Below are 25,422 nucleotides of genomic sequence, written 5' to 3' on the forward strand. Positions count from 1 at the left end.
TTCTCTTACACCCCAGATTCTAAACTGTATTTTAACAGACATTAACCTAAAGGACCAGTCTGTAGATGTGATTTAACACCATCTAGTGGTGAAGCTGCAGATTACAACCAGCTGAATAAATGCTTCATTTACCAACATATTGTATTATGACACCAGTGCATTGTGGGTTGCCATTTGAGAAAGAGAAAACAGTCACAGAGGTTTTGACAGAGACGGTTTTATTGTCATCAACAGAGCCGAAGTCAGTGTGAACAGAAAATATAACGTCACACACATCACATGAACCGTTTCTTATATATATATATATATATATATATACTGAACGTATACACACACTGAGGGGGGGGTGCAGCCCCAGCGAGGCTATGCAAAAGTATACACATTCACACGAGAGCCGGTGTTTAAGTATCTCAGCGGATCCTGATACGACCTTAATAAACCGTCTGACAGCTTCCATCTTCAGCGTGTGTTCATAAGGCAGGAGGCTCTACTTGATACAGACGGCTGGTAAAGCAGGTGAGTTCAGGTGATTTCAGGTGATTTTACACATTGAGGAGTAAACAGGAGTCTGACTGAGGAGCAACACACCTCTCACACACACATACACACACTTACACACACTCACACACACAAACCAGCGGGCTGATGGGAAGTTTAGACGCTGCTCAGTGCGTCCACACCTGGCAGGACTTTACCTGAGGACACAGAGAGAGACAGACAGTCAGCATCGAGCTCCAGCACACACACACTTTTTATTTATGTGTCTGAATGTTGTTGTTGTTGTTGTTGTCTCTCACCCTCCAGCAGCTCCAGACTGGCGCCGCCACCCGTGCTCACGTGGCTGACCTTGTCTTCTGTGTTCCACTTGGCGCAGCAGGTGGCGGTGTCGCCCCCACCTGGACACAAACACAATCAAACTTTATTTGTAGAGAACATTTCGTACAGTTCAAAGAGCTTCAGACGATAAATATGATAATATTTTACAGGTAGAACGTGAAAAGTTATACTGAAAACTAAATAAAGTAAATTAAAAATGAAATTTACAAAAGAAGATAATAATGTGTAAAACTCATTCCTTGGTTAAAAAGGTTTTAAAACATTTCTAATTCACATTTTACGGTTTTATTAAAACAAAATAAAACACATCTGCAGCTCAGGTTGCAGTGTTAGACCCACAGACAGATTAAACAAACAAACAAACAAACAAACCGATGATTGTGATGCAGCCTGATTTGGTCACTTCGACCACTTTGTCCATCAGGTTCTTCGTCCCTTTGGCAAAGTTGTCCCACTCAAACACGCCGACCGGACCGTTCCACACGATCTGCTTGGCCCGGCCCACCGCGGCGCCGTAGGCCTTCGAGCTCTCTGGTCCGCAGTCCAAACCCTGCGGAGGAAAAGAGCGGGAGGTTTTAATCTGAACGGCGTGGCGTGGGAGGCGGGCGTCTGTCCGTCAGATCCGGTACTCACCATCCAGCCAGCGGGGATGCCCGCGGCGACGGTTGCCGTGCCAGTGGTGGCTTTCTCATCGAACTTCTCGGCGGTGACGAAGTCGACGGGCAGCGTGATCTTGACGCCGTTCTTCTCCGCTTTGGCCATCAGGTCCTTGACGATGCCGGCGCCCTCCTCGTCGTACAGAGAGGTTCCGATCTGACAACGGAGGGAAAACGTTAAAATAACTAAAGAGACAATTACAGAAACACGACATCATCGCTTTATATCGCCACTCGCGTCCTCCGATCAACGAGGTTTTATTGTACAAATAACAACGATTTAAAAGAAACCTTGAAATATGTTGGCTTCAGATGATTGTTTCATGTTGATGAGTTTAAGAAGTGATGATGGACCGGGACTCTTCACTAAAGCAACTTCATATTTATTAATACAATTAATTTACATAAAAATCACTTTAAAGTTGTTTAAGATCAAAACGTTTTCCCAGAACTATTAAAGCCAAATAAATCTATTTAATAAATCACATTATTCTTTAGAGTTCAGATTATTATCATTATAAGGATAAACCACTGATTCAAATTAAATCCTTTTTAATAATAATAATAATAATAATAATAATAATAATAATAATATCGATCGCACTCAGACTGTCAGAGGAAAAGAAATAAAAGGTTTAATAAAGTGAGTTTGTGTAAACTAACGTTGTGAAACCGCTTTGTTTAGTTTTATCTGAACGTCACGTTCATGTAACCTATAAAGAGTTTGTTTAAAGGGTCAGTTCACCCAAATGATAACAGAGATTTCCACACTGCAGCTTTATATCTGAGCTCTCTGTTACACTTCAACCTTAAAGCTGAAGTTACTTTAATAAAGCTCCAACTACAGTTCGTACTCTGGCGGTTGTAACCAGGAAGTGTAACGTTCTTCATATACAGCACGTTTCATCTCCAAGGCAACCAACGTTTGAACAAAAGCACAAACAAAACAAATTATTAAAAAAAAAACATAAAGAGGAAACAAATAAAAGCGTCCAGAATAAAAACAATAAAGCAAACTGACACACGATTAATTAAAGATTAATTCAGTAGAAAACAGGAAGCTCAGATCTTAGTTTAAACTCTGACTCAGTAACCAGAACCAGACCTGGTTCTACTGGCTAATAATAATAATAATAATAATAATAATAATAATAATAATAATAAGCACCATCATACGTTTGCTGAATTCCCTATGATACGTTCCTGTTTGCAGTGCACACACACACACACACACACACACACAGTTACTTTTATACTGAAGAAAACTTTATATTGTAATAATAAAATAACATAACGAATGTCTGTTTCTATTATTATTATTATTATTATTATTCCCAAACAGTTGATTAGTGATCAGAGATGATGAAGCAGAACTCAGTGAATCTATCAATGTGATCAGATCTGATCGAGTTATTGGATTCAGAAAAGGCTCAAACTGCAGCAAACGAGGGTTTTATAGTTAATAACCTTTAACAGCTGCTATGAGCCGTGTGTCAGTGCTGCTTCAACGGCTCCTGTGACTAATAATAAATAATAACTAATAAACTAATAATAACTAATAATAACTAATAAACTAATAATAACTAATAAACTCTAATAATAACTAATAAACTAATAATAACTAATAAACTAATAATAACTAATAAACTAATAATAACTAATAATAACTAACTGTAAACTCCAGCCTCCCCCAGCCTCCCTCCCCTCTCGCAGTATCTGTGTTATTGATTCTCAGAATCTGGGAACATGAAACCTGAAGTGAACCTGATAAATGTTCCTTTGTGATTTGAGTGAACTGAACCTTTAAATAAAGTTTATCTCCTTTAGAATCCGTCAGACGTCAGACTCTCAGATTCTCTTGTGAAACCAAAACGTTTCCCAACTGTTTGAGTGTCGATCAGCTCGGTCGCCGACAGGTGAACAAACACCTGAAAGTTCATTCAGGATCCGTTTCCACCCTGAAACCTGCTTCATGTGTTTCACACTGGAGGCACATTGAACAACAACAACAACAACAACTGTATATAGCTGTATATAATGATGTCATACTGAATGCTAAATGTGTGTCACTGATGTTTTAGAGCCTATTTGAAGGTTTATTAACTTTTTACAGGATAAAACTGATTAAAAACAGTTCGATTCGTGTCCGACTGTCAGACCCAGAGCATGATGGGAAACCCCTGACTCTCAGTGTCTTCAGTTTCTGTGGTTTTAATATTTAAAATGTCTAGATTGTAGCTGTTTGTGTGTTTGATAATAACAAGGTTAAAGTCTGTGTGTGAACGCGGTCTGAAAGTCGACCTACAGACACCGACTGCCCCCCCCACCGGGTTCTTCCTCACCTCCATGTTGTTCAGGACTTTGAGGAAGGTGAACGCCATCCCGCCGCCGATGATCATCTCATCGACCTGATCCAACATGTTATTGATCAGCTGGATCTTATCCTTCACCTTCGCTCTGCAGACAGACAGGCAGAGAGAGAGACAGGCAGAGAGACAGAAGAGAGAAGAGAGAGAGAGACAGACAGACAGACAGACAGACAGAGAGACAGACAGAGAGAGAGACACAGAGGGGGAGAGAGACACAGAGAGACAGACAGAGAGAGAGAGAGAGACAGAGAGAGACAGACCGACAGAGAGAGAGACAGACAGAGAGAGAGAGACAGAGAGAGAGAGACAGGCAGAGAGACAGACAGACAGAGAGAGAGAGAGACAGGCAGAGACAGACAGAGAGAGAGAGACAGAAACAGAAAGAGAGACATAGAGACAGAGACAGACAGGCAGAGAGGCAGAGAGACAGACAGACAGAGAGAGACAGAGAGAGACAGAGACAGAGAGACAGACAGACAGAGAGACAGGCAGATTATTTATGATCAATTAAATATGGAAATAATCTCCATAAAGTCTCTAAAAGACGAGATTTTATTATTTAATCTGAATTCTTTTGTTTTGTTTTGGACTCTGTGGTTCTGGTTTATTAGTTGTTGTATTTGTCTGATATCAGCTGTACAGAGAGAATATTGATCTACAGAGAGAATATTGATCAGCTGCAGTCTCACATTGTCTCAATAAAAGATAAAACAGTTGCCGCGGCGATTACTTTCCCGGCTCATAAACCTTCAGACTCTCTGATCTGGATCCTCTAACGACATCTTACTGGTTCCCGTAGCAACACGCCCCAGTTACTGATTACAGCCCATAAATCAACAATCAATCAGTATTCAGCTACCAGAGGATGTTTATCAGTTTGCTCTCTGTGATCATTACACTCCAAAGCTCGCTGGATGCTGATTGGCTGCCGGATGCTGGCGGTTGCACAACGGGCTGAAACGGACTCTGACACAAACTGAGGTTCTGTTGGAGCCGCAGAGACACAGACGTAGGATATTCTCACTGTACTCTCTCCCACCTGTGTAACATCAGCTGCATTCTTCATTACAGACTATAGAGACTATTTATTATACACATATATTTATATATTAGCTGTATTCGCTCTGATGAAGGAGAAAACTATTATATAATAATATAATAAGTAAAAGTGAAGAAGACGACGACGACACTGTGTGACCTCTGAACTCTGCAGGTTATATAATGAGCTTAAAGTCTCTATTCCTGGACGAGAGAGAGAGAGAGAGAGAGAGAGAGAGAGAGAGAGAGAGAGAGAGAGACAGACTTCATGAACCTGTCTCACCCTCCGAGGATGGCGAGGAACGGTCTCTGAGGTTTCTCCAGAGCCATCGCAAAGTAGTCGAGCTCCTTCTTCATCAGGAAACCTGCCGCCTTCTGAGGAAGATTCACCCCCACCATGGAGCTGGGACAGAGGAGGAGGAGGACAGAGGAAGAGGAAGATGTCATTATCATATAAACTCAATAAATCACGTCACCGTATCCATGGCAACCAGCTCACCTGTGGGCCCTGTGAGCCGTGCCGAAGGCGTCGTTGACGTAAACGTCTCCCAGCTTGGACAGAGACGCCCTGAAGGAGTCGATCTGCTCCTGGGTCGCCTTCGTCTGAGGGACAGACAGACAGAGTTCAGACAGACAGATAGACAGACAGAGTTCAGACAGACAGACAGACTCTCTCCTGAAAATCAGACACTGTCTCATTTTCATTATTATGAGCAGCAGTTACATCACCTCGATTCAAAATTCAAAAGACTCAAAGAATGTTTCAGACATTTCTCTGTCAATAAAAATATCCACATTTTTAACAATTAGTAGATTAATCTGTTAGTTGTTGACTATTTAATTAATTGGTAAATAAGTAGATAATAAGTTGTTTGTTAAACACATTCTCTGATTCCTCTCTGACATTAAACTGAATCTCTGTGGATTCGAGGACGTCGCCTTCAGCTTTGGGAAACTGTAATCAACATTAATTTGATAAAACGACTCGGGGCTGAGCTCCTTTAGGTCCGTGGGTCTTTGTGGATCAGGTTCCTGCTGCTCTTTAACAGGCGAAGGTCGCGACTCTGCGACTGGAGGACAGAAAAAGGTCAGAGAGCACTTCAGTGTCGCTCAAATGTCAGACGAGTGCTTCGTTACTCGAGCTCCTCCAGCGACAGCAGGAAGACGTTACAGAAATATTCCTCCGAGCTCCGACTGGGAGAAACGTTTGTGTAGTGAACTAAAAATAGAGTTTCCTGTCTGATACAGTACAGTAGGAACCGACCCAGCAGACCACATACCGAGCCAGCAGACCACATACCGAGCAGGCCTCTCGGGACAGGAAAAGCAACCCGCTGACCTTCAGGATAAATGTCAGCAGGTCAAAGCCCCCCACACACACACAACCTCCACACCCCGGGATCTGTACTCTGTCAGACCATCTGCATCCCTGAATAATGAGGGAGTCCTCGCTGCATCCAGAGAGCATTAAGGACTGTTTTAGTGGCTCTACAATAATCAGGGTTCACAGTCTTTAAGAAATCACTTTCCAGGAACTTTCCAGGACTTTTTCTTGACAATCCAGGACAACACTTCCTCACAAACGGTCATAAAATCTGCGAATGACTACATTAATCTGACCACAGCTCATCAGTAACAGTTCAAATCAAGTCGAATTTATTTTATTTTACAGGAAATTCCTCTTCTATAAAGTTAAAGTAGAGCAGTATAGAGTTCACTGCACGTACAGTTAACATCATACAACATCATATTTATCTGATTCTGTATGACTGCAATACAGAACCAGGTTTGTGCGGAGATCTGAGTGAGGGGCTGAAATACAAACACTTCCAGGTGTTTCCACAACTGGAAAACTAGTCTCTATATTTCCAGGTTTTCCTGCCAAAACTAAACCAAAGATTAAATAATCTAACAACTGAAAGACAGAAAACAGACAAATAAAAAAATAAAAAAATCAGGATATTGTTTCCTCAGTACGTCTCCATCTATCACATTAAATTACATCTCTAATATAAATAACATACACGTTATTAATAATATAAATAAAGTAGAGCGCTACAGTGTGTGTGTGTGTGTGTGTGTGTGTGTGTGTGTGTGTGTGTGTGTCTCTGACATCAGACGGTGACGCAGCGGTTTCACTGCAGCTGGAGTGACTGAGCACTTTTTCCTCCCGTTGACCGAACAAAGTCAGCCGGACGGAGAGAGAGAGAGAGAGAGAGAGAGAGAGAGAGAGAGAGAGAGAGAGAGAGAGAGAGAGAGAGAGAGAGTCGGACTGGTTCTGTTCTTCCAACGTGTTTTATAGAAGAATAAATATATTGATCAGTAGAGGTCGTTACTGGGTTCGACCCTTCAGAACCTGAAATGTTCTCTTTTGTTTTAATGAACTAAAATCAGGTAACGAGCTGTTTCTCAGTTTAAACACTGATATCTAACAGTTGGAGGTTTAAACACAAATATTAATACAGTGTTTTATCGATGAGCTTTTGTTTTGGTAGTGCCTTCTCTGTCTTTTATTTTGACGACCTCCGATAAAATACAGGCTGCAGCGTCTATAAGACAGGAAACTGACGCTGGTTCACATGGATAAATTCATAATACTCTATTGTTTCAACTTTACTCTTTTATTAATATTTAAGTGCTGTTGTTGTTGTTTGCTGTTGTTGTTTTTATTGTAGATTTTAATGTATGACGGTAAATGTTTGCAGGGGTTAGGGTTAACCCTAGCACCGATGAACGGCGCCCTCAGTCAGACTCACCTTGTTCCCGGAGGCGTCTTTGCCTTTCCCCTCCTCGGCGACGTGGAAGCGGAGGTTCTCCAGCAGGATGACGGACCCGGCGGCGGGGCTGGCGCAGGCGGCTTCCACCTCGGCGCCGACGCAGTCCTTCAGGAAGGTGACGTCCCTGCGGAGTGACAGAGGAGCAGTGAGCGACACAGTTTCTGATTGGACGTCTCTCAACGAGCTCCGCCCCCCCCACACACACACACTCACAACCCACCTCCCCAGCAGGGTCTTGAGCTCGGCGGCGACCGGCTGCAGCGAGTATTTCTCAGGCATGGGGTTCCCGTCGGGGCGTCCCAGGTGGCTCATCAGCACCACGGATTTGGCTCCGTTGTCCAGGCAGTGTTGGATGCTGGGAACGGCCGCCTTCACCCTGGAAACCAACAGCAGAGAGATTAAAGCTCAACTTCCTGTTTTATTTATGATTAAAGGTTCGTTTATTATAGAAGAACGTTTCTGCCTTTAAAGAAACTTAATCTTGGTTAAAAAAAATCATAATTGTGAGATTAAATCTTATAATTCTGATTTAACGTGAACTCTTTTTCATTATCGAGGTTAATAAAAAGTTTTAATCTTATTCTTTTTATATTTACTGGCAGAAATGAGCTTTAATAGTTTATTGATTTGAGCTTGAAGACCAGAGAAGATGGTTCAGACTTTACCTCTGGTTGTTGGTGATCTGTTTGTCCTTCATTGGAACATTAAAGTCGACCCTGAAAGAGAAAAATCAACGTGTTACTGATGTGATTTCCCACAATCCCGCTGTTCTCCAGCTGTGAATGAAACATTATCAGAGTTCAAAGCCAAATGTTTACTTTCTGCATCTGGACCTTCAAATATTATCTGTATGCATCCACCTGATTCAATACTTTTATTAATATGCAGGTCAGCAGTAATTTAGGTTAACTCCATTCTGTCTAAATAAATAAAAAATTAACTAAAAATAGCACATTTTACATTTTAGTACTGTTAATGTTTATTAAAGTAAACTCCACCTTTTTACAGGGTCAGTAAAGTTGTTTTTACTCAGAGACAACTGCACAAAAATGTAATTAATTTAACTTTTAAATGGCCGGAAATGAAGAAACATCTTTAATTTTAAAGCCTTTAACGTCGAGTTCCTGTTTATCTCCCCTGCAGAGTTCATTCTGGAGCAATATCCACCTTCAGTCTCTTACGCAATGAACACCCTGTTGCTGCAATGCATTGTGGTGCCCGTATGTTTATCAGGCTTTCAGTACAAAAACACAGCCAACAGAGACAAAAGCTCAGACACCTCCATTATCTGGAGGCTTGTACCCAGAATTCCTTTTTCACTGGCGCCGTCGCATTGCCCCTCCTGCCGAGCCGCGGCCGTGCAGCGATGCACGAGAACACGCTGCATCCCTCGTCCTCCAGGCGGTTACGTAACCACCTCCCTCCTCCCTCACACACACACACACACACACACACACACACACACACCACACACACACACACACACACACTCTAACAGCGGTCCACTGTCTCAGCCTGAAACCCAACAGTCAGCATTCAGCGGATCAGCACACCTGCAGTAGTTTTCCGCTCTGAACCGACGTTCACACTCCGGTCTGCACAGTTCATCCAGATCACAACATAACTGAGCTTTATTCACATTAACTGCAGTATTTTAATAATAAAGTAGTTGTGCAGAGATTCCCTGACCTACAACTGTTGATCTCCAGATGGAAGAAAACATGTTTGTCTCTTAAAGACGTCAATTAAACATCATTTTAATCTTTTTCTTCCAATAAAAATGTAAATTACAACACAAAACTAATCGTGAATCACATAACAATCATAACACCTGTGAACTTTAACTGTATGAAGCTCTATCGGACTCTCTGGAGGCAGAAATAATCTCTGTGGATGAGTTAAACAAACAAAACTAAAGAATAATTTAGATTGTAAATTCAACAGTCAACCATCCTTTTTCCTTTGTCCTCAGAATCTGGCAGCTGATCAGATTTCCACCAGGCGCTACCGACTCTACAGCAACCGTCCCTCTTTTTAATTCTGGGCCAGCAGCTCACCCACAATGCACTCTGTCTGCAGCTGGAGGTTCATCACACACACACACACACACACACACACACACACACACACACACACACACACACACACACACACACTCAGCGAGCTCTGACAGGCCTGTGTGTGATACGAGGTGACTGATTGTCTCCACTAACTCCGCTCAGAGTGAATTTTGACCTTTTGACGGCGAGCACGGCGAGCTGGGGGCCGCCACCGCTGCCGCCCGTGAACCTTGTCCTATGCTGCCCGGCGTTGCACCACCGACCCGAGCAAACCCCCGAATGGCCCTCTGACATTTTCACACAGGGTGTCGGTTTCAAGTATCCAGGCAGGGAGAGTTTAAAGGCTCCTCGTTCTTATTAACTTAAACTAAAGAGATTATACTCGCAGGAGACGGAGGAAGGGATTAAAACCTGACTGCCTACGAGCAAGGCACCGAACCAGCTGGTGGCTTAAAGACGACTGCACCTGAACAGTGATGGGATCGTTACTCAGGAAATGTAATTTAGTGTTTTTAATCAGGGTTGATACAGATTATTAATACCCAATAAAACCAATAACTTCTATATATTAAGTGTCAGCCTATAGAACAACCAGTGTTTGAGTGTAAAGTACATTTATTGTATGCAAGTACAATTTATACTTTATTCTTCCACATTTTGGAGGCAAATATTGAACTTTTTACTGCACATTATTAATACAATATATAAATAAAGATGTATTATTAGAGACTGAGCCACCCAGCAGTATAAAGTAATTAGAGTAATGAACGAGTGAATGAGTATTTTTACTGTTGATCTGCAGCTTTTAAAACATGAAGCATGTTTAATTAAATGTATTTATGTATTTAGTTATTAGCTCCTCTCTGTCTGCTGTAGTGTAGAGTTGGTTCAATACATCCATCCATTACTGCAACCTTACACTGCTCGGTCTCATTTATTTTATTTATTTATTCACAATGGTGTTTGATGTAGTTTATCAAGAAAAACTACAAACATGTGCAGCTTCCTCTTCCTGCTATCTGGAAACTTCCATTAAGGCTCAAATATATCGATCACTTCCCATTCATTTGAGGATTTTAAGGTGGAATGACTCAATACATACAACCTGAACGCCCACTCTGACTCTCTCAGGTTATTAATGCAGATTGAATGTCACTGATTACAACCTGTAAACGTTGGATTACTGCAGTGCTCTCATTTAATCTGACTCATCTCCATCCATGCAGCATCTCCTCTCGGGCACGTAACGTGGAGGGAAAACGTGACAGCCACCAGGTTCGCTTCCTGTCCTCCAGAACTGAACCAGAACCTACCAGAACCTAGCAGAACCTTTCTGTCTGCACATTACAGCTGTGGGACAGTTCAGGGTTTAACGCCGCCGGAAGGAAGAAGACATGTTCCTTAGCAAGATAGCTTCACGTCAATTAGCATCGTTAGCTCGCCGATTAAACGCTCACCTCATGATGACGCGCTTCCCCTTCACGTCCACCTTGTCCAGGGTGAGTTTGTTAGACAGAGACATTGTTCGCTGGGTGTTCGCTGAGTGTTCGCTGGGTGTTCGCTGGGTGTTCGCCGGGTTTCTCCTCCGCTTCCTTTCGGCTGGTTAGCTCCCGAATGACAGCGGTGACCTTAGCGCGGAGGTACAGCGGCGGGGGGCGGGACGGAGCGCACCTCCTCGCTGCTGATTGGCTCACAGCGCGGAGGCACAGCGGCGGGGGGCGGGACGGAGCGCACCCCCTCGCTGCTGATTGGCTCACAGCGCGGAGGCACAGCGGCGGGGGGCGGGGGAGCGCACCTCCTCGCTGTGATTGGCTCCAGCGCGGAGGTCAGGGGCGGGGGCGGGACGGAGCGCACCCCCTGTGCTGATTGGCTCCGCGCGGAGGCATAGCGTTGAGTTCGATTGGTGGGGGACATTTCTCCCCTCGCCGCTGATTGGCTCACAGCAGGGCGACGCATTCGATTGGCTGTGTTCGCTGACGTAACTTCATTGATGCGATGTTGTTTTATTTTCTTTTATTTATTGTACAATTTATATTAATTTCCTTTTATGAAGTATACATTATAAGAGCAAATTATTTATATATATTATATAATTTGTATTATTATTTATTTATTTTAATTTTTATATATATATAATAATGTTAATGTACCTGAAACCTGTCCTGCCACATTCTGTCACATTTTGTTATATTATCCTTTTTCATTCTGATGCCTTAATGTTCTGAACCTCCCAACACAGCTGACTAAGACTGGTTTTAATTCAACCAAACTTATATTATTATTGCACATGTACGGTTTAGTGTTTTTAGTCAAGCTGCTTAAAATATTTTGCACACTATTGTACTTGCACATATTATATTTTGTAATATTCTTATCTGTGATAAGATTGTATTTGTACACTGTGTAGTCTTTATTGCACTATATTCCCCAATGCTGCTGTGTGCAACTTAAACTTCTCCTACAGGGGATTAATAACGGTATATCTAATATCTTATCTTACTTATATTTGCATAAAGATAATGTAATAATCCTGAGAGCGCTCATTCTGCACATTTAGTGCTTTTACATTTGTTACATTCAGTTGCCAATAGTTCTGTGCTTTTACTTTGGTAACATTTTAAAATCAAGATTTCTATTTTTAAACTACTTTTACTTTGTTAAAATACTTCTTCCACCCCTGATAAATGAGAAAGATATAGAGATTAGTTTGTTTTGTGGTGTTTTTATTCTCTCTGACCACCAGAGTTCAACTCGAATGGATGAAAATCAGCTTCATCAATCTCACAATTGTTCACATTTTGTTCCTCAGCAGTGACTTTCTGTTTTTAGGTAAATGTACAGTAACAAAGGGTATAAAAAAGCAGCACTATATGATAGTAATCACACAATCATTGTAACAAACAGAGCTTCTGTTCACAGATTAAAAGAACAAACTGATCAGTGAAATCACACTTTAATTTATTTGGAAACAGTAACATGTTGGAACAAACACAGGCGTCATTCATCTGTACAACCAGAAGGTTTATTGTTATTATTATTGTTTATTATTATTAGGTGGGAAGTGGGTGAGTCATGGCGGCTCTTCACTCCTCGGCCTCTCTCCACTCCTGGGGCATCACCTTCCCAACAGGTGACATATTCCAGGTGATGCCGGTCTGAGTCAGCACCTGCACACAGACAGGAGTTCGTTTTCACTTTTTATCGTCACACAATTAAACAGTCGACTCCAATTTCACACCTAACAGGGTTCCCAGAGGACGGCGCTCATTGTTTAAGGTACACTGTTCTGTTCTCACCACAGCTGATTTTAAAGCTCTCGCAACTGACTGCAGGTTTCCTCTAACTGGGATTTAGTTCCAAGATAGTTCATCATTTTAATACATTTCCAGGTTTTATAGGACATGTGGGAATCCTGCCAAAGCTAAACCTGAATAATCTAACAACTGAAAGACAGAAAATAGACAAATAATAAAACTGTCTATGGTCAAAGTCAGACCTTTTTTAACTCTGAAAGCCCAATTAGAAGTTGTTATTTTTTTAAATTTGCAGTTTAAAATAGCATGTTACTTAAGATTTACAGTCTCTCTCTATTAGACTTCAGTTTTCTGTATTGTGACAGGAGAGTCTGGGAGGTATCAGTATGTCCCGTTCACTTCTCCTGACGTCAAAATGTGGCACTTATAACCTGAAGCTCCCCTGTGAGCCGCTGTGTGTCCGTTCAGGTCGTATTTATAAATAAACGCTTACGTATGCCCACACAGCCGTGCAGAAGACGGTGCCTCCGATCATCAGGCCGTTGCCGTACTTGGCGTGGAAGTCTGGGGCGGTGGATCCATGCCTCACCTGCCTCGCCTGCCTCACGGCCTGACCTGGACCACAACAAAACACAGTACTTGTGGTTATGACGGGGCATTTTTTACAAACTTATGTTCTCTATAACTCACCGTTCGAACGGCTTTTAAAGAGCAAAATTCAACCATGTTTCAGGCACTTTCACAGCATTTAAATGTATAAAACTTTATCATCACATCCAAGTTCCTTTCACTGGTCACTTTGTTTATTTTACCAGTGTTTCATATCGACTTTGTATGTTTTGATCATGATTATGCAACGAGTGCAGCAGAGGACATTATCTAGCTATGAAGGACCAGTGACAGGACACAATAATTAATAAAAGATTATTCTCACTGTGTCAATGAAAACACCAAATTATGTTGAAAATAAAGAATTATTCTAAGCTTCCTAACTGGAAATATAACAATTAAAGGAATCAATGATTTCCCAAACGTTCAAGACTTTGTATAAACCCTGATAACTTATAGAGCTTAAAAAAACAATGAAACTGAAAATAATGTCAAATGTAAAATCAGCAGGACTCATAAAGCTGAATATTCTGATTAAAACGGACTCAGCTAACATTGGTTGATCTCAGACAGTAATTCACACTGTGGACACATGGTGGCCTCGTATGATCCCGTTCACACTGAGCCACCTCCTGTAAATACAACAAAGACAGGGCTGCGTTCAAACATATGATCTATAAAACCACTGAGGCTGCACAATTAACCTCAATATAGCCAGCTTCATAACCAATAACCAATAACCAATCACTGACGCTTTGCTGAAAGGTTAAAGGTGTATATGTTAGATTTTATTCAGGGAAAATGACCTGTGTGATGGTAAATATGCTCATTCCCTCATTAATAGTGAATGATGTTGCAATATCAGTCAGAATAATGAGAATAATGATGTTTGTACCGCAGTGTGCAGAAATACTCTGCATTAAAATAGTTTTAGGTACTTTGAGAAGAGCTGCTGCCAAAAGTTGCTGAAAGAAAATGGGGAAACATTTCCAATTAAATTACAGTTAAATGCTCCATTATTGGTGATATTAGCCCATATCTGAAATTATTATTGATTACACTAAAAACAATAATAAATGGAAGAAATGGTTCCTGCAACAGCCGGATAATGAGACTGTCCTTATTTGCCCTTCCTTTATCACACAGTCCGATTTCATGTGCATCATCAGGACTACTAAACGAATCTTCACATTTTAAAACACTAAAGTATATTTCTATAACTACAGGAAATAAACATAAATGATTAAATAAATATAAATATAATTCTGATTATCCTGTTTATAAAGGTCTGTGTGTCAGACAATGACACCTTAATAAAATCTGTTTAAAAGCCTACATCGAGATTTAACACTAAAAAACAAACTACTTTAAGTTATTAAAGATAAAAAGATAAAAAGATAAAAAGATAATTTAATCACATAAACATTTGGAGAGGCTGCTGTTAGCATTAGCTCGCTGTTAGCACGCTGACCGCGGTCACAGAGCGACGGCGGGCGGCTCGTGTTCGAGCCCGGCTGCTATTGACCCGTCCTCCGCTATAAATGTATAAAGACAACACATACTTCTGTTAACGTCCCGGGTTCTTACCGGAGATGTTCACGGCGGCTTTAGCGAACCGGTACATGTCGACGAGCTGCGTTCAGTTACCCTTGAACAACGGAAGTGAAATATGGCTGCCGCACGAACACACGCCGGAAGTTACGACTGCTAAATGGGAGCATGCGCAGACCCGATCTAAACGCCGAAAGTGTATTAAACGGGAGTGAAATATACATTTTCAGAGATTAAAACACACTCATAAAGCAATGTATGCTTATTTCTGCCATAAATACATCAACCTATAGACACTTTATACGTTTACGGCCGCGGTTTAATAGATAAAACTGTAACTGGCTCCTGTTTAGAGCACCGTGTCAGGATGGCCGAGTGGTCTAAGGCGCCAGACTCAAGGATTATCTCCTTCCGCAGATACGGGACTTCTGGTCTCCGAATGGAGGCGTGGGTTCGAATCCCACTTCTGACACATACCTTTTGTTGTGTTTCATGATTATAAAAAAACAACAAAACAAAACATAGTAGTGTTTGGATAATCAATATATGCTCTCTACAACAACTTTTAGAGAGATATAAAGAAATCTCCTGCAATGTAACGGTATAAGAACATATGATTGTTAGGTTTGTTTCTTCTTTTATTCTTATGTTCATTTAATTGTTATTCGTTGTTGTTGTTTAAGTTTATGATCATATTTTCTCATTGTTTGTTTGTTCTGTATGTTTAGGACCCCAGGAAGACAACTAATGGAGATCCTTCATAAACAATAAACATCCAAATACTGACACACAAAATATTCCTACTACTACTAATATACTACTATTACAGACTTTAGAAATTAATATTCACTGCTTTACTATTGTGTGAGTTAAAATATCTTCATTTTCCAAGCAAATAATGACATTTGTGAGTTTACAATTAAATCAGCTTATATTTCTGCTCTTGCCTCATGAATATTTCTCTTAGCTTTAATTATGCCACATTTTATTTAAAAAAAAAAGACTAAAACTTCTAATTAATCAACTAATGCAATTTACAATTAATATTAAAGATAATACACAAAGACAACAAAATCAGTATTTAATGATACTGAGAGGAGGAAAATATCAGTATAGTAGTAACTATAATCTGTAAAACCAACATGGTGGTAAGAACATTAAGAGACATTAAATCATTAATATGGTTCACAGGAGATATTTAAATACACTGTATGTAATTTGAGAATAAACTATATGTTAAATATACTGTGAGTAAGTCCAATCAATGTGTGTTCATTCAGTAAGTCGTGTTGTTATTTCATTTAAGAGCTTTAAAATAAAAGCAGAGGAATAAAGAGTGAGTCTTCATTTTGGTCATTTTCTTTATTAAATCAAAATATCACTTTCAGGATTATAACAGTATTATGACATTTAGTTTATGTATGTACATGCATACTGGAAAAAGTTCCCTCTTTGAATCTGAAAAGCGTCCGATCTCTGCAGAGAAACATCGTTAACGGACGATCGAGTCCTTCCATAAAACTTCAGTGTTGAAAATTAACAATATTCTCTAAAATAAACGTTTGATTCTTTGATCCATTTGAGGATTTAGTGTCAAAGACAATGTGAACCAACCATGAGCTGAATGAGAGTTACTTTATGTTTATGGTTTTCTGTGATGTTGAGAAGTGATGAAGCCTTTTGTGTTACAGTACAGATAATGTACTAAAATATACCAAAATCTGTATTTGTAAATACCAGTACAGCAACTTTTATAAAGAAAACTCTCTTTCTGTTAATCATTCTCCTTCATCAGAAACATTTTTCTTAAAAATATTTCAACTTCTGATCAATTTCAGGCTTTAATGTTGTGTTAGCCCCGCCCACTCCATGTTTAAGCCCCGCCCACTCCACGTACAAATACAGATAATGGCGTACTCGCTCATCCCTACTAGAAACGCTACTGCGTGTGAATGAAGGTTTCATATTTTAGTTGTTTTTGGGGGAATAAAACCCGTTGCACATTACTTATATAGTCTGACCTACAGTCCAAAATATAAAGGAAGTCAAATTATATAGTTTATAAAGCAAAGAAAAGCTTAAAATCTTCATATTTGAGAGACAGCAACCAGAGACTGTCCGCTGAGATCGAAGACCTGGACCTGGAATAGTGTGAACGCCGCCAAAGTCTCAGGATTGTTTAAAGAGAAACGTCTCGACAGAAATCAACACTAAAAAGTTTGAGACAGCAGAAACAACACGATGTGAAACAAACATCTGTACGACGTTCTAACCGGTAACGCGGTTTATCAGGAGAAAGTGCTTCCATCACATCTGTTTACGAAACAATCTTTACATCGGCTCAACGGGGCTCGGTCCACTCGGCCCGGGTCTTCCTCTCGTAGCGGCGTCCATCCTGACGCTGGGTCACGGTAACTTTGCACTCTGGTTGTAAAGATTCAGAGCGGAGCTGAGATAAATCTAATGTACGGAAACGTTCAGTGTTAAATTAAAGGTTTGTAAGAGGTGTTCTGTTAGTGACATCACAAACAGCAACCTGGTTAATATTTCATATAATAATAATAATAATAATAATAATAATAATAATAATGTAATAATGTGAACTATATGACCTGGAAATAATTGAGGTGCTGCAGTTGGACCTTGTTGGAATTTTACCGGCTAAGCTAAACTAGCTTTTGTTTGTAAAACTGTTGTTATCTTGTTTAATTTGCGTTTGTGTGTCCTTAATCATCGACAGTGTTTATAACAGACAGAGCTTCTGAGTCTGTGAAGTGTCTTAAACCGGTATTTTATGTAACGGCCAGCAGGGGGCGGCTCCATTGGTTGCAATAACACACAGATACCATTCAGTCTTATGGGGAAACGAGTCGACTTCTCAGTTGATGTATGAGCTCAGTAAACAGTTTCCTGATGAGTTTCTGGTCTCAGTCTCTAGTTTCAGTCTTCTTCCATACAGCATGATGTTCATTTAGTAACTGATGGTCCCATTTAGAGTAAAACAGACCATAAAGCCGCCATTGTTTCCAAACCAAGAGCAGCTCAACTCGAAGTATGTGACAAAACCTAAACCTCTGTAATGGAGGTGGTGAGTGCAAAGTGAGCAAGACCCATAATCAGACTGAAGACCTTTTTCACAGCAGCCATTTTAACATGAAACAGAAGAGACCTTTAAGAGGTATCACTGGTTTACCCTACTAGTTCATGTGAAAATGGCTGCTGTGAAACTAGAAGAATAAGACCCAGGTTAGGAACTGTGTCCTCGGGCGTCGAACCCTCGATGAAACTACTTCCTGAGATCGTTTCTTTCAATGCGAGCGGAGCCGAAAGGAATGTGTCCAACCTGCAAACACACCAGCAGCGACATAAACAACAGAGCTGTGGATGAACCGATGTGAACGAGCAGATTCATCCACAGCTGGTCCGATGCATTTAAACATCAACTGATCTAAACTCTACCAGCGCTACTTCGGGATGCGTACATTTAACTGTTAATGCCTTCAAATGAGATAAATGGGATTCAGTCGGAATATAAAATCCAGGATTGTGACGGTGCAAAAATACTAGAATGCATACGGGAGCGTTTTCTCCGAGCGGCCCTCAAAGGCATCACAAACAGACATTAAGGCATCCATCAGGTTTCCTTCCGGCTTTCATTGTCTAGTCCGTCTTTTTGTCTTTTCCCTCCTCGTCGTCTGTGTACTCTGTGGGCTCCTCTCCGGGCTTCAGCAGCTTGCCGATGTAGTCGTACTTAACTGTGGAAGAGAAACAAAGTTATTTACAGCCTCGGTAACGTCAGGGACAAAGCTGGAACGCTTCGTCCAGAGGAAACTCTTCTCAAGGTTTAAAAGCTTCTGGTGGTAATGAAAAACCTAAAGTCTCAGCAGTCGATGAACTTTTAATTAGTCGCAGAAAAACTGCGTCATTTCTGCTTTTTTCTGTCTAACAAGCGGCTGTTGTAGCGTGAACATCTGGTCACATCTGCACTCACAGGTGAACTGGGTCTCCCACTCAGAGAGGCTCTCCTGCTGCATGGCGTTCAGGTCGGAGAGGTCGTCGGGTTCGTCCTTCAGCGCCTCTTTCTCCAGGCAGAAGGTAGCGAGACCTCTGGACGCGTCTCTGCCCGCAAACACTCCGTACGGCCCGTCTGTAGAGACACACAGTGAGCTGGACGTTCAACAACAACGGCAACACTATTACACCAAACTACCGGGAATGTCTCGGTGCTCGTCTGATGTTCAGGTTCAATCAGAGTTGGGGAAGAAAGTAATACATGTTAAGTGCATTAATCTGAATGCCCAGGATCGTTTAAAGCCCATTTAATAGATAATAACATTTTACACACATTTTTTTTTACCTTTTAGCAGATAAATCACAATAAAAAGACGGAAATGTTTATAAGTTTAAACATTTTTATGAACTAATGGTTTTCATTGTGCCAGGTTTTTCTACTTCCAGATCATACAGCATTAGCGTGGTGATATTCTATCATTTTCACAAGAAAAGATGAAAACCAACAATGAACTCATCCTACTGTAAAGTCTTATCTGTTGAGCCGAAGTCAGATATATTACAGTATCTTATTCCTTTGTCCCACAGAGCGCCATTGTTGTCCAAAGATGAATAAAAACACTGCTGCAGTTATTAATCGCCACTATAACTCCCACATACAGCGTCCCGCTCACTAAAGGAACCTAATGTGTATTAATCCACAGCTGAAAATAGTCCCGAACCATTGACTCTTTGCTTAAAAACTACAGTGAGCAGCTGTTACTGAGCCCAGTGTGCTTCACTGAATGAGTTTCAAACAACAGGTTTGTTTTCGTTCTGCAGCTTTCAAACACACAAAAAACATTCTCTATAAAATCTACAAAGGGAGGGAGAGGATCAAACAAACTATTTCAATATTTACAAGCACAAACAAACTATTTGCATTCGGGCTAAGCTACAGGAACAAGCTAATCCAGAAAGAGACGCTCGAACGCCTGCTGGCGGCCGGCGCACATCCCAAGAGGAGAGGAAGAGACCCCGGAAGAAGAGCTGTGTACGGCGATTAATTGGGAATTAATTACAATATAATATACTGGAATATATTTCTGCTGCTAACGTTAGCTCAGCTTGTTCCTCTGATTACTTAAGATCTAAAGCGTGGATGGTAAAAATGTGGCTTACTCTTTCTTTATTCACATATTTCTTGATTTTAACTTGTTTTTGTGCATTGTTAGACTGTAGTTTAGGTAAGATATATACAGTTGCTTGTGTTAAGACCGTTTTCTCATTATATTGATACTTTTGACTTTCTATCCCCAAATTTGGACATATTTAAATTTTAACTTAACATGAAAATTTTTTTTATTATCAGGACTTATTAGTATTAAGTTATCAGCTTTTTTCTAAAATTATGCAAATTATTTTATCTCATAATTTCAACTTTTTTTTATCTCAATTTTAACTCAACATGAACATTTTTTACTTTCAAGGTTGTGGAAATGATTTTATCTCATAATTTTGACTTTCTATCTTCATTCTTTCATCAGATATTTCTTGACTCAAACATTGTTTTGGCCATTTTTAGACTGTAGTTTAGTTAAAGTTCTCATACAGAAGCTTGTGTCAGGATAACATTTAACATTCAAGACATTTGACTTCTTCTTTTTATATCTGCACCAAAACTTTTAAACAATTCGAGCTCTGAATGTTACGAGTTTAAAAAAGTGTCCTTGAGAAAGACACCCACCTCGCCGTCCTGTGGGTGTATTTTAAATCCCTTTAATGAAAGGAGCAGGAGTTTTGGCCGTAGGGTTGGGTGTGCAGGGTGTGCAGGGTTTGCGTGTGAGCTATTATTTATGCTGGCCAGAGGTTACACGCCACAGAGGTTACCATCGGAGATAAGATAAAAACAGAGAGGTCTGACTCTGCGTCTGTTTCCAGAAATGTGACAATGAGGAATGACGGAGCAGATTCTTCCTTCAGAGAACTGGAGACGATAATCGCTTCAAAAGCTGCAAACAACAACAGATATACGAGTTTCTATTAAATCAACTTTTGGTGTAAGATCACCGGAAAATACCAACTGTTATGTTTCTGTTAACTCAGAACGAGCTGTTTTTATCTACAGAGAGAGACTCTTCTAGGGAGTCCGCCATGTTGAAACCACCATTATCTCAAATTAAAGTTTTTTTTTTTAATTCTACATAATAAATATAGTTCAGTAACTTTATTTCAGTCAACTTTCTTCCAAGTTCTGCTAGTTGTTCACTGAGTCCACTTATATCTGAATAAAACGTTGGAATCACTCTTATTTATTCTTTAAGTCATTGGTGAGTTTCTTGTTTATTTCTAACTGATTAATTAATGATTCACTGAAAACTGCAAATGCAAATCGGTTTCTGACAATTACAGACACACAAACATAATTATAATAATTATAATTTAACCATAAACTAACTACAGTCAGGGACATCAAATGTTTAAAATAAAATAATAAAATCTACAAGAGAGGGAGATGATCAAACAAACTATTTAAATATTTACAAGCTCAAACAAACTATTTACATATATATATTTACATATATATTTAAACACTAATCCAGAGAGAGAAGGTCAAACGTTCCCTGAACGCCACACCTACTAACTGCCTGAGAACATCCCAAGAGGAGAGGCAGAGACATCGGTGCTGTTAGGGAAAGAGCTATGGACTGCGATTACTCAGCATGTATGGGAATTAATTACAATATAATATATTCTAATATATTTCTCACATTTTGTCTGATGGTCCCTGCTAAGTTTGTTGCTAGTTGCTTTTTAAAATAAAGTCACTGAGAGTCGGAAAAGTTGCTAAATCTAGCGAGGAAGTGGCCAAAGATAGTCAGAAGTTATCATTTTAGCATCACAATTAAACTATTATGTTGATGTGATATCTGTTGGCGTCTGTACCAAATAAAATATGTTTAATCAGGTCTGGAGATAAGATTTGTGGGCCAGGGTACATTATAATGCTGTTTTTTCTCACGTATTTGACCTTTAACAAAAAATTTATATATTGTGATCGCGAATTTTTATTCTTAATAAAGCTTTCTTAAAAACTTTCGAAACATGGCGGCGGCTAAGTTATTTTATTTCCTACGGGGTAACTCAACTTCTTCCACAGACGATCTCTGATGTTGTGAAACGGGATCTCGGCTAGCGAACTGGAGGGGGCGTGGCGTTAGCCTACAGTTACAAATGTAACACTTTATAAAAAAAATAAACGTTAAATAACGACTTTTAACCGGTACTAATGTCGGTGAGCTGCCACCGCGTCACAGAAATTCAAACTGAACCAACGGTTTCTCGCGAGCGGCCGTTGGTGACGTTACGTTCGAAACGCGAGCGCGAGGACAGACTATAACGTGCGCAGCCTCGGGTGACGTTACCTGGCCCGTAGAACTTCTTCCCTCTGGTCACGTCGAACACTTTCCCGTTGACAGCCATGAGGATCCGCGGGTTCTCCAGTCCGTCGTAGGGCTTCAACTCTGCGAGGGTGAAGTCTCTCTTCTTCAGCTTCGGCAGCGGCTTCTCCATCTCGCCGAGCTCCGGCGGTTTGTCTCCGCGGAAGATTTTGTAGAGGAGGAACAGACAGAGGCTGAGCAGGGTGAGGTTCAGCGGGGAGGTGAAGATCTCCTGAAAAATTCCTCCAGAAGTTAACTCGCTTTCCTCCGCTTCAGCCATGTTGGTTCTCTCTGTGTCCGCTGCTGTGTGTGTGTGTGTGTGGAGGAGAGTGTATGTGTGTGTGTTGGGTGGGACTGGTTGAGCTCATGAACTCTCAACCAATCAGAGCTGCAGCCTTAGAGGCGTCACTCAACGGTTCTGACCAATCGGCTTCTCGTGGAAGTCCTTTACCAAAATAAGATGAAAACTATAACATTTTGAAATTAAAAGTAATTATTATGCTAATTATGTTATCTCATTATTTCGATAATTTCTTTTTGTTTCATATTTTTTGACTTTTTTGTTAACACGATTATACCTTAACAAAATAAAGAAAATAGAATAGCTGAGGAGTGTTTTCTAATAATTTAAAAAACAACAATACGGGCTGTGTTTTAATATATTTACATTTGTGGATGAAAAAACAAAAACCTATAATCCTATAAATAAAGTATTCAACAGTAAGTATGCCACAAAAGTAGCTAACTTATCTATTTATTTTAAAATATATTTATTCAACCAAAACAATTTTTTAAAATGTATTTATTATAAATAAATATATATTAATATAATATACTGTATATGAGATAAACAGATAAAACATAAGATTGCAAAATAAAAATGTACAAATGAATTCATTTGAAATTATTTTTTATTGATCAAATTTAAATTGTACAAATATGATCCACCAATATTAAAAACAATAAACAAATGCACATATCAAAAAAGAGAAAATAAAAGAACAATGCATTTGAAATAAAAAATAAAAATGAAAGACAAGGTAAACAAAATAAAATAAAAAATCACATTGTACGAGGGAACTGTAAACTTACAGTTATAGTATATAACTCATAAACTGCAGCATACATATACTTCTATCACTATATTGTCATATATTGTATTATAATATATATATACCTATATACATTTTCTATTTTCTATATATATTGTGTTAGATATTATATCTCCGCTACAGAGCTACTGTATTATTTGTTTATATATGTATAACTGTACATAGTAGTTTGTTTTGTTGACCTGTTGTCCTGTTTATTTATATTTATTCTGTGTTTGTACATTGAGTCAGATTCCTGGAATGTGTGCAAATAGCTGATCAATAACAGTTAAAATGATTATTGTTCTTATATTATCAGAATCAGAAACATTATTATTTATATTCTGTAATGTTTTGTGAGCAACTGAAAATTAATAAAAGTATTACTGATTTTAATTTGAAAGGATTGTAAACACTGCATCCACACTTCCGGTGATTGTCTCTTTAATTCGGGCACTTCCGCTCCCTGGAAACCGCCTCTGTGGCCTCTTTGGTTCCGACCCAAACAAACAAAGCTCAGATGGAGAGTTCTTCTTCTCGGAAACGTTTAACGGCTGCAGGCAGCGGGTTCCCGCCAGTGAACCGGACGAGGTCTCGTTAAACCGACTGAACCGATGTCCGGTAACGGAATCTAACGGAACCATCGCGTCACTGCGCAACAGCGGCGGCAGCAGCGCGAAGCTAAGCTAACGTTAGCTCTCGGTATCCAGCGGGTTGTCCGCCGCCGTCTTCTCTTCCAGCCCCGGTAGGAACGGACCACTGCCCCGGTAGGAACGGACCACTGCCCCGGTAGGAACGGACGACCGCCCCGGTTCGGTTCGGCTCGGTTCGGTCGGTGGTTCCGGTTCTGAGAGACTCGTTGAGTGACGCTAGCGGCTGTTAGCTCGGTGAGCTAACGTTGTGATGTTCATGTTTGTGATCAGATTAAAATCTTTAATCTGATTTTATTAAAAGTCTCTTTTGTTTTTCTGAAGGTTTTTGAGATAAAGGTTATTATTGTAATTAATTATTATAGTTTCTGTATTTTTTAAATAGATTTTATTTTTATTTCGTTTTAATTTCTGTTAGTTTCCAGAACTTTAATCTTTTTATCTTTTTACTGCTTCAAATGTTTAGTTTTTATTTCTTAATGTTTACTTTTAGTTTTTATTTCTTAATGTTTACTTTTAGTTTTTATTTCTTAATGTTTAGTTTCAGTTTTTATTTCTTAATGTTTACTTTTAGTTTTAGTTTTAGTTTTTGTTACATAACGTTATTTATGCTGAGTTTTACTTTCAGTTTTTATTTATTAATGTTTAGTTGTAGTTTATTAATGTTTAGTTGTAGTTTATTAATGTTTAGTTGTAGTTTATTAATGTTTAGTTGTAGTTTATTAATGTTTAGTTTTAGTTTATTAATGTTTAGTTTTAGTTTATTAATGTTTAGTTGTAGTTTATTAATGTTTAGTTGTAGTTTATTAATGTTTAGTTGTAGTTTATTAATGTTTAGTTTTAGTTTATTAATGTTTAGTTGTAGTTTATTAATGTTTAGTTGTAGTTCTTTATGTATGCTGAGTTTGAGTTTCAGTGAACGTTAATAATATAATAATATAATAATAACCTTGCTGCAGGGACAACAGACATGTTGAACTTTAAGATGATTTAGTGAATTAAGAATAAATAAATAACATTTTATTGTAACATCAGGTAAATGATAATTATCAAACGCAGCTTATATAATATTTACTAATCCTTTCATATCTTTATAAAGT

The 25,422-nt window shown here is 39.5% G+C and overlaps 3 protein-coding genes and 1 non-coding gene across 4 annotated transcripts; 1 reads left to right on the plus strand and 3 right to left on the minus strand.

The window, feature by feature from the left end:
* Positions 1-201: 201 nt before the first annotated feature.
* On the minus strand, positions 202-11,387 carry pgk1 (phosphoglycerate kinase 1). The gene is made up of 11 exons (XM_051401664.1): positions 11,195-11,387; positions 8,343-8,393; positions 7,898-8,053; positions 7,657-7,801; positions 5,400-5,503; positions 5,184-5,303; positions 3,836-3,950; positions 1,471-1,650; positions 1,210-1,387; positions 798-896; positions 202-695 (listed from the first exon to the last, which is right to left on the minus strand). Exons 1-11 carry the CDS (start codon positions 11,257-11,259, stop codon positions 655-657), a joined length of 1,254 nt encoding a protein of 417 aa, XP_051257624.1. The 5' UTR covers positions 11,260-11,387; the 3' UTR covers positions 202-654.
* A 1,287-nt stretch (positions 11,388-12,674) lies between these two features.
* LOC127364480 (cytochrome c oxidase subunit 7B, mitochondrial) lies at positions 12,675-15,315 on the minus strand. Its single transcript, XM_051402069.1, has 3 exons — positions 15,188-15,315; positions 13,485-13,606; positions 12,675-12,904 (listed from the first exon to the last, which is right to left on the minus strand). Exons 1-3 carry the CDS (start codon positions 15,222-15,224, stop codon positions 12,821-12,823), a joined length of 243 nt encoding a protein of 80 aa, XP_051258029.1. The 5' UTR covers positions 15,225-15,315; the 3' UTR covers positions 12,675-12,820.
* Positions 15,316-15,512: 197 nt separating this feature from the next.
* On the plus strand, positions 15,513-15,623 carry trnal-caa (transfer RNA leucine (anticodon CAA)). Its single transcript has 2 exons — positions 15,513-15,550; positions 15,578-15,623. It is a non-coding gene; the product is annotated as a tRNA-Leu (tRNA).
* Positions 15,624-16,498: 875 nt separating this feature from the next.
* Positions 16,499-22,907, minus strand: pgrmc1 (progesterone receptor membrane component 1). The gene is made up of 3 exons (XM_051400767.1): positions 22,567-22,907; positions 19,143-19,298; positions 16,499-18,906 (listed from the first exon to the last, which is right to left on the minus strand). The coding sequence occupies exons 1-3, from the start codon at positions 22,859-22,861 to the stop codon at positions 18,812-18,814; spliced, it is 546 nt and encodes a 181-aa protein (XP_051256727.1). The 5' UTR covers positions 22,862-22,907; the 3' UTR covers positions 16,499-18,811.
* Between the last annotated feature and the right edge of the window lie 2,515 nt (positions 22,908-25,422).

The sequence above is a fragment of the Dicentrarchus labrax genome, unplaced genomic scaffold, assembly GCF_905237075.1.
Source record: "Dicentrarchus labrax unplaced genomic scaffold, dlabrax2021, whole genome shotgun sequence".
Taxonomy (NCBI): domain Eukaryota; kingdom Metazoa; phylum Chordata; class Actinopteri; family Moronidae; genus Dicentrarchus; species Dicentrarchus labrax.

Coding starts and splice junctions, on each gene's coding strand:
- pgk1 (XM_051401664.1), bottom strand. CDS start 11,259: ATGTCTCTGTCTAACAAACTCACCCTGGACAAGGTGGACGTGAAGGGG. Junction 8,394..11,194: donor GGGAAGCGCGTCATCATGAG/GTGAGCGTTTAA, acceptor TTTCTCTTTCAG/GGTCGACTTTAATGTTCCAA. Junction 5,504..7,656: donor AAGACGCCTCCGGGAACAAG/GTGAGTCTGACT, acceptor TCTGTCCCTCAG/ACGAAGGCGACCCAGGAGCA.
- pgrmc1 (XM_051400767.1), bottom strand. CDS start 22,861: ATGGCTGAAGCGGAGGAAAGCGAGTTAACTTCTGGAGGAATTTTTCAG. Junction 19,299..22,566: donor GAAGAAGTTCTACGGGCCAG/GTAACGTCACCC, acceptor GTGTCTCTACAG/ACGGGCCGTACGGAGTGTTT. Junction 18,907..19,142: donor GTGGGAGACCCAGTTCACCT/GTGAGTGCAGAT, acceptor TCTCTTCCACAG/TTAAGTACGACTACATCGGC.
- LOC127364480 (XM_051402069.1), bottom strand. CDS start 15,224: ATGTACCGGTTCGCTAAAGCCGCCGTGAACATCTCCG. Junction 13,607..15,187: donor AGCCGCCGTGAACATCTCCG/GTAAGAACCCGG, acceptor GTTGTGGTCCAG/GTCAGGCCGTGAGGCAGGCG. Junction 12,905..13,484: donor GCACGGCTGTGTGGGCATAC/GTAAGCGTTTAT, acceptor GTCTGTGTGCAG/GTGCTGACTCAGACCGGCAT.